Source organism: Morone saxatilis, unplaced genomic scaffold (assembly GCF_004916995.1).
Source record: "Morone saxatilis isolate NCDOM2014 unplaced genomic scaffold, NCSU_SB_2.0 Contig21, whole genome shotgun sequence".
In the NCBI taxonomy this organism is placed as follows: Eukaryota; Metazoa; Chordata; class Actinopteri; family Moronidae; genus Morone; species Morone saxatilis.
The window spans coordinates 6,550,526-6,559,304 of record NW_023339774.1 but is presented as its reverse complement, the minus strand read 5'-3'; the positions used below and the strand labels follow the sequence as shown (position 1 = coordinate 6,559,304).

At 39.4% G+C, this 8,779-nt stretch overlaps 2 protein-coding genes across 2 annotated transcripts in view; one reads left to right on the top strand and one right to left on the bottom strand.

Annotated features, from left to right (window-relative positions):
• LOC118332677 (phospholipase A2, minor isoenzyme-like) overlaps positions 1–2,346 on the top strand; it is a 10,285-nt gene extending 7,939 nt beyond the window's left edge. Inside the window, exons 2-5 of the mRNA XM_035668072.1 lie at positions 1,045–1,094; positions 1,197–1,344; positions 1,456–1,589; positions 1,824–2,346. Of these exons, the coding sequence (XP_035523965.1) occupies positions 1,046–1,094; positions 1,197–1,344; positions 1,456–1,589; positions 1,824–1,942 (450 nt within the window). The 5' untranslated portion in view covers position 1,045 and the 3' untranslated portion in view covers positions 1,943–2,346. The remainder of the gene's footprint in view (positions 1–1,044; positions 1,095–1,196; positions 1,345–1,455; positions 1,590–1,823) is intronic.
• A 2,937-nt stretch (positions 2,347–5,283) lies between these two features.
• On the bottom strand, positions 5,284–6,976 carry si:dkey-242g16.2 (uncharacterized protein LOC336380 homolog). Its single transcript, XM_035668004.1, has 3 exons — positions 6,880–6,976; positions 6,662–6,745; positions 5,284–6,499 (listed from the first exon to the last, which is right to left on the bottom strand). Exons 2-3 carry the CDS (start codon positions 6,673–6,675, stop codon positions 5,491–5,493), a joined length of 1,023 nt encoding a protein of 340 aa, XP_035523897.1. The 5' UTR covers positions 6,676–6,745; positions 6,880–6,976; the 3' UTR covers positions 5,284–5,490.
• Between the last annotated feature and the right edge of the window lie 1,803 nt (positions 6,977–8,779).

The window sequence follows — 8,779 nt, the reverse complement described above, 5'->3', positions numbered from 1 at the left end:
ACATAAGTGCTGGAAAAGCTGACACATTCTCTTGCACAGCTACTGTACATTACGTCTGCCTTTGAACACTTTGCTCCCAGCATGTGAGTGCTCCTTATATCATCAACATTGCACTTACAGTCTGGGATTTTCCATGTCTCTGTACATATGGTGGGACATGTCTTGCTTGGTCATGTGTTCTCTTTATTTGACAAGAAAGTGTTGCATAATTATTACAGAAAGTTGATTTGAAATAACACTGAGTGTAACCTTACAGGAACAGTAACTATACACATTTTCAGATTCTATAAAAGCAGCATTACAACTATTAAAAAACTGTATTTTGTAAATTGCTGTCTGATGATGATCATTTTCCCCATTATACATTATATTGCAGTACTTATGACAAGGAAAATAAGACATGAATTGATATGATGACGTCACACACTGACCAGGGTTTCTCTTCCGACCGTTGCACACATTTATATGCCATGACCAAAGCAATTACGGCTGTCAGGTGTGAAATTACCCATTGCACAAAATCTATGTTTTCAAAAGACAAGAAAATCACTCAACCAAGGCTACTTGATCTGCTACATTAGTTATTGTAATTACAGAAAATATCTTTTTGGAAAAACATTTATTCTGCATTCGTATTCAGATCTACATTAACATACACAGGGATTGACAACCGTGGGTTACATGTTCCAAAAGTTTGTCATTTACCAGTAACTGTAGTAAAATAAAATACATGGGCGTGTAAACATTACACCTATTGTAAGATTATAGAACATCTCAAACCACCTGCGATAATGTGCTGCTTTGACAGCTTCACAAACGTGCATCCGTAACCCAAGGCTGAGCAACTCGAGTCTATACAGAACATCAAACAAACTTAACCATTCTCACAGTTCAGAAACGTGTACAGAGAGTGTGCATTATGAGGCGTGTGACCCTGTTTAGCATGAACAGCTGACGGCAGGTCCCAAGGTCCCACACTTGATATATAAAGAGGGCCTGATGTTAGACTGAGTGCTCCTCTGTGACTTGTCTTTTGACTTACAGGATGAATACCCTCCAGGCTCTGTGTCTTTTGGCTGCATGCATCTCTGTTGGTGAGTACAACTTGAGTAAAGCCTGTACTCATGGTGGTTGTGAATAGATGCATCTGCTGGCAGTAGCATAAACATAATCCTGATTGTGTTGTTGCTTTTCAGCCCAGTCCTTGGACTACAAGGCACTCCACCAGTTTAGAAAAATGATCCTGTGTCTGAAGCCTGATAGCTGGCCAGTTTTAGACTACGCTGACTACGGCTGCTACTGTGGGAAAGGAGGCTCCGGCACACCTGTGGATGAACTGGACAGGTCGCAATCCATTCACTCTGCTTCATACTCAGATTACGTAACAAAAAAAAAAAAACCCTACCTTGTCCAGCCTGTTTTAAAAATGGTCTTGTTTGACTTTTTAACCTGTAGTTGCTGCTACGTCCATGACCAGTGCTATAATGATGCTATGCAACACCCTGAGTGCTGGCCCATCTTTGACAATCCTTACACCGAGTTCTATGACTACAACTGCGACAAGAACAACAAGAAGGTCACATGTGGCAGTGAGTACACAGAGACAACTTGATCTTATAAACATGTTAATTTGCTCATAAAACCTGCAGTTATATGCAGTTATTTAAAATGTTATTTACTGACTATTCATTCAACAATATGTAAATTCTGATTGATGAGAAAAACTGCCACTGTTCAAATAAAATTGCTACTGTTTGGTTAAAATATAGCAATGGTTTTTGGTCTTTTGGTAATCCGAGCGCTCTTCCCTTTCTCTTCTTCAGGCTCAAACAACGAATGTGAGATGTTCATCTGTGAGTGTGACAGGAAGGCCGCCGAGTGTTTTGCCAGATCACCTTGGAACCCTGAGCATGAGCACCTGCCCAGCGACCAATGTCAGTAGAGACCCAACAACTGTTTCAAACATCTATTTTTGTAGTTTTCACAAGTGACAGAAACAATTTGCTTCGGATCCATGGATTATTAAAAATACTTACAAAGGCCGTATCCCTTTGCCACCAGAGTGTCGTGTATGGTGACACACTGTGATTTTGGTGACCTATAACCAACCGTCATACCCTCCATGTGCTGAATTACTCTTGTACTTCACCTGACAATAAACACAATTAGATATGCATCTCTCATTTGAACTCACACTCAATTTTAACTCGTTAACTAATTTATTTAAGAGTATGATCTTACTCAAGTTACCGTAGAGGGCACTGTGGTGCACCTTTTTCTTTTCTAATCTGTAAAAGTAATCTAGAGTGTCTATGTACATACATATATGTAATACTTTCACTTAATCAAATAATAGAATAGCATTTGAAATAAAAGAAATAGAAATAGAATAGAAGTTTGTTGGATTTTTATTTCACTTCTGTTTTGTTTTAGTGCCTATGAAGATGAGTATTTTATAGTGTTTTAAATGTTTTTTTGTATTTTAATTTTTTTACTAACTCAGTCAGTAGTGAAGTACTTTGTTAATCCCCACCTTTGACATTTCCTGAATGTGGACCAAACATGGTGTCATTTCATAAACAGCTTGTTTTCTTAGTTTGTTGATAAATAGATAATATATCATTGTTATTATAATTTATTTGCACATACACGTCTATACTCTGTATAGAAGCATTTTTATCTCTTTTGGAATGCATATTTGAATACTTTGAAACATTATTGCAAGTGGTTCAGTTTTAATTCATTTGCTATCAGAAAAAAATCTGAACGAACACATTACTTTAAAATATATAGACCCATTATCTAAAAACTAATTTGATGGAACCCCTCTGACACTTACTAGGCTTGTCTTCTTGCCTGGCAAATGTACAAATACAGTATTAGCTAGCCACAACACAGTGTTGGGTAACTAACTGTCCCTTTGCAATTGCTGTTGTAGAGTTATTTCTCTAATTTCTTCCCCTTTTCAGTTGTTGCACACAGCTCTTGGGGCACCAGATGGTTGCAAGTGACATTTTGGTTGGTTTTGAAGCTATTTGGCACCAGAATAAAACAAATCCGGTCACCGCTGCCTAGTGTCTTGGCTTCAGCTAGCCACCACTGTTAGCTCCCAGCAGCTCGCTCGTTGTGATCACAGCTGTGACTGCAGCCCACTGGATCAGTCTTCAGGCTATTGTTCAAACAACACTAAGCATCAGCACTGTAAGCACCAGCAGCTGGTAGCTGGCTGCTTGCCATCAGCCAGCTGTGGCTGCTGCTGGCTCAAAGATAAAATGGGAGAAATTACAAATGCGAAGAACAAAATTTATGTATGCTGACCACTGAAAAGCCTTTATCTAACCTTGTGTGCATATTTTTGTAATTATTTTCAGTTGGTAAAATGGCTAGTGCCCCTGCTTCTGCCTCCCTGACCAGGAGTCTGAAGCCATGTCCACATTGGTGAACATAACTTTAAAGCCAACAGTGGAAGATTAGTATAATATCACTATGTAGCACATTATAAGATGCAAGTAGTCCAACAAGCCTCCACAAACAAATAAAAAAGCTTGTGTGTCAGTGCGTTGCTAAACAACCCATATGAGCGTTTTCCAATCTTCCACCCCTGTTAACAGTCATCAGTCAGTGGCGTTTCAAATAAGAAATACCGTAATAATTTAATTTTCATTTACAGCGCCAACGAATTTTATATCCAAGAAAGCGGTTGCACTTATTGTACCACTATGGGAAACTGAAGTTAGAGGCACTCATTCCTCTAAGGGACGTTGATTATTTACCTACTGATTTTTTTTTTGGTAGAATGGTATAAAACTAGGCACAAAACAAAGAAAAAGAGAGAGAGGGCTATGATTTACAACACTGGTCCCTGGCAGGAATTAAACCATGTAAAATGCAGTTATGTTGTTTGTGCCTTAATAATGGCTATCAGGATGTCCATATTACTACTAGTCTTAACAATATTAGCCCTTGTTTTAATTTGTGTAATGACTGCTTTGTGTGACTCAACTGTCTTATTGTGATGTATTATGTAACTCGTTCTCAGGTCTCCTTTTACATGTTGACTATCCAAATTTTTTTGACTGACAGGTCTTTTATTTGACTTAAACCCTTTCTCTTACTTTGCACAGGTTGTGGTTTTGGGCGTTCGTAGGATGTGTCCTATCTAGCCCCACTTCCTTCTCCTCATGTGGGTGTCCTCTTTCTCTTGGTTTGGTTTCTGTGTATTGCTGCCAAACGGCTTTGTACTTTAGCTCCTTTGGTAAACCACTGAATATAGCTTTAGTTGCAGCTCCTCCTGAACTACATACCTTTTCTACATCACCATTTTGGAAACTTCATAGTAGATGAAAAAGGCATAAATCAGTGCACCATAGCTGTGATAATGTGTCTTGTTCCATGGTTCTGTTTACGCTTATCATTCATTGGATGTTAAGAGTGGGGCGATCTAACACCTGGTACCCTACCAACACTCTTAAGTCTCATGAATAAATAAATGCTTTTGGGTACAAGGTGTGTAAACCTGCTACACCTGTGCAAACTGCTCCCATGCCACATACAAGATTATATCACTGGGAGGACACTAGCCTGGGTAAAAATAAAGAAAGAAGTCTAACAGAAAAATGACTAAGAAGGAGTGGAACAAGAGAAGAAGAGGCAGAGACAGTCTCACTGTGGCTGCCACAGTATCTAATGATGACTCCACCCTTGCGTGTATACACAGGCCCACGCATTATCCAAAGTACATGCTGGCCCTGATGCTGCCATGGTTACTTGCTGTTTGCCATACCAATCACGTACAGTACAAGAAGTAACAATTCCCAGCGTGTTGTTCTACTTTTCACAGAAGGTGGGGGAGTGTCTGGAACAGGCTATCCCTTGAAAACCATGTGTGCCCAGAAGACCTTTCACTGTTGACTTCTTCTGTCTGGTATGCATGACGTACCACATGAAAAGGTGGTACAGACATCTGAGCCTGTGCCAAGAGAAATAATGTCTGTGTGAAAGAACATCATGAGCATAGGTCATCCATTTGTTCATTCACTGTGTTTGGAGAAAACAGGTTAGTGTCTCTAAGATCAAAAGATTCTTGGAATAAAATAATCTCTTGTGTGTACTGATACATGTTTACTCTCAGACAAATACAGGTCTCATGTTTCCACATTTCCTCATGGACCTAGGTTTCTTAATCAGGGCTTATGTGTCATGCTACAATGCACAAATACACATTATAATGCAGTGTAAACTCTAAGCTTCATTTGTAAATGTGCATGTATCCAGTGATTTAACTAAGAGAAACAAAAGTTATTTATTTATTTTTTTTTAAAAGGATTTAATCAGAACAATGCAGTATGTGTTATTCACATTTCAGCAGGGTAGTTTCAGAGAGTCCATACATCCCTAAAAGCAGCAATAAATATTAGATAATTAAAATAGTCACATTATTTACACAGTCCCATAGCTCTGTTGAGAAGTTATGGCCTACATTCACTAGTCTTACTTAGTTGAACACAGAGTTTTGCATTCAGCCCTGACTCTACTTGATAAACTCTTCTGAAGATACTGAAGCTCAGCAAAGTTCTGCACACCGAGAGACACATGTGAAGGCCAGGATGTTGGCCGATATTGTGACAGTGTGGGGTAATAACGGTTGGCATCGCCTTGGTTAGCATTTGATCCATCTTTTTCCATTACCACCCTGTAATTCTGCCCCCTGTTGTCGTCCCAGTGTGGCGTTGCACCCGGTGCAGGTCTGAAGTACACACAGAACTCAACTCTCTCCTTTGGATCTATGTTCTTTGGCAAGCTTAAGTCAAAGGCAAAAACATCCATATCAGAACCTCCACAGCGCTGCTGCTGCAGGAATGTGCAGGGAATGTCATGATGGCTCCGCCAAGAGTCAAAGGTCACCCTTATGTGCACAGCCTTTTCAGTACTGACATGGGAGATGCGCACTTTGCCGCTCAAGGAGTGCTCTGAAATGTTGCAGCTTTCCAGCTGTACACGCATCTCTCGCAGGCGTGCAAGGGACGCTTTTAAGTCAAGCATTGGCTGAGGGAAACCAAGCCTCAACCTGCACGGCTGCTGTTTGTTTGAGGTCGACTGTTGGCCTTGCAGTTTGGCTGGGGAGGGTTTCATCATTAGAGTAGAAGCAGGAGACGAAGGCTCAGGGATAAAGAGACGCACCGCAGTGAGAGCCAATCCCTTAGCGTCTGCAAAAACCACACGCTTCTTGCTCAGACCTCCACTGTCCCTGCGGAAACAGCTCCGAGGCCCAGAGGGCTGCGGTGAGGATGAAGGGTAAGGGGAAAAGCTGGAGTGATAGGGAGAGCGAAGGCTGGTCCTTGGCTGACAGTCAGTTGTCTGACAATGGCTCTGTGTGGGTTTCAGGGGAGACATGGACAGCAGCTGATAAAGAGGTTGGCGTCGGCTCAGGCTCAGACACATGGCGAGGTCGACTGGCATCACAGCTGGCTGGGGGTGACTACCAAAGGCATGGAGAACTCTGGGAAGGAAGACATCATGGGGTTAAAATAAGATCTATCGTTACAAGGCATGGTTGCACATATTTCTGTTTTAGCATAATTCTGCTTTGACGGCAGGTAATGTGATTACCAATAGCACAGCGTCACTGCAGTAAAAGGAGTTCAGTGACAGTATAGCTTACCTTGTACAATTCATCTTCCGACTGTAGTTGTTACGTTGTAAGTCTGTACTCTTTCCCAGAGGGCTGCAGCAAATTCAGAGAAATCTATAAACAGAAATCAGATTTAATGAATAAATGGAACTTAAAATTAAACATCAGTCCAAAAATGAGCTGTCTACATGACTGCAAACAGCTCCTAAAACACAAAAGGTGTATTTTTCAATTCAAAATATACTTACAGACTGCAAATCAGCATGTGTTCCATTAGGAAGAAAAAAGAAAGAGTGGATCGTGGCTCTACAGTGTCTCTCTCTGGAGCATATATGTGGAGTTTAGAAGGGAGGCTGAACCTTCTGCAACACTACATTTACATATGGGTGGAGTTTAGCCAATGAAATGAAGCTCCTGTGTTTTTGTCCTGCCCCTAAAGAACTGTTGGAGGAAGGTAGGTAGAGCCTCTTCCTGGAAACACCAAATGTTTTATTTAGATTTTTTACAGATCAGATCAGCATGTACAGTTCGTGATAAAGAACAAAGAAAAAAAGTTTTTCGGAAAAAATTAAGAACATAAAATGGAAAGCTTTTTCAATTTACATTATTTAACCAGTTTCAGATAAAGGAAGGCTGAAAGTGCATTAACCAAAATAAGAATTTAAAATTTTTCATTAAATGTGTGTAATGGTCATGTTGAAATCAAACTTTTTCATTTCTGTCTTCTTCCACAATTTAAATTGTGAATCATTTGGGTAGGCACAGGGCTTTCATTCTGAGATTAGGAAAGGGATTGACCTCAAGAGAAATTAGTAATGCATAAGAAGAAAACGCCCAACATTATGCTTTGATGTTGCTGAAGGAGGGAATGACATTGCTGTTCGTGGGTTAAGTTAAAACAGAATATTGATATTCAAATATAGTCAAATTTGCTTAAGGCCTTTGAGCATATTAACAGCTTTATACCAAAGCACACATTCTTGTTAACTTGTAGATGAATTTACAGTGAAGCATTTTATTTGGATTAAATTTAGATTTTAAGATTTAGATTACATTTTGTAGCTTGTTTTCAGTATGTATATCTGTCCAAAGAGGTTGCATGAATTTAATAGTTGCATGGGCCCGTAGTTTGATTCTGTATAATTTATTTATTGAATCCTGCTAGATTGGACGTCATCTGAAAAAGACAACCTTTCACTGACCCACTGACTGACTGCTGCTGCTTGATAAAGTTACGTGAAGGCCTATGTGTTAAACTATCTAGCTAATGGGGAAAGGAATATGAACAATGGCTGATGCCCATCTCTTGAAATAACTGAGACATGTGATCCCATCACGAGTTAAGACTGCTTAGTTGTTGTTGCTATATAGGTTAAAGTGTATCACTGATGTAACCAGTCCCAACTCTAAGTGGTATAGATGTCTTAAAATGTATGGAAAGAGTCTTAAAAATAGTCATAAAATGTACTAAATTATACTTCAGGATTCCTGTATATACACTGTTTTCACACATTACTTAACGGTAGGATAAGCAATTCTGGAGAAACACAATAACATGACAAATACTATATTTTATAATATGATCAATTGTGCTAATTTTAGTTTTACTGTAACAAAGTGAAAAAAATGTAAATGACTGAAAACAGTTTCAGGCTAAGACCAGTCTGGGAGTTTTCACCATGTTGCCCCAGGCAGCTATAACAGAACATTCCAGTTTTTGAACATTGGATAAAGTTCAGCAGCTAATTGATACACATTTAAAAGAATTTCTAGGCGTTGTCCAGGGTTTGTTACAGAAACTGGTTTATTCATGACAGGCTCAAACAATCCATTATGTTCTTAAAGCAGTTTTTGGGTTCTAACCATCGATCGGGGCCCTCCCACTTCTTGGCTTCAGCACTCTCTTACACAGAAGATCAGATTTATAGACTGAAATGTGTTTAAAGAGGAAATGGACCTTTTGATAAATATATTGCAATAATATATTGCATCACTTTGTGAACCTGTGACCTTATGGTATAGTATTCTTTTCATATTACTATGTGCAATTCACATAGACTAAATGCCTACACATGAGGACGAAATTATTAGCCCCACTATGAAAATTTCATTTTTTTAAAAGTATTTCCCAAGTGCTATTAAACAGAG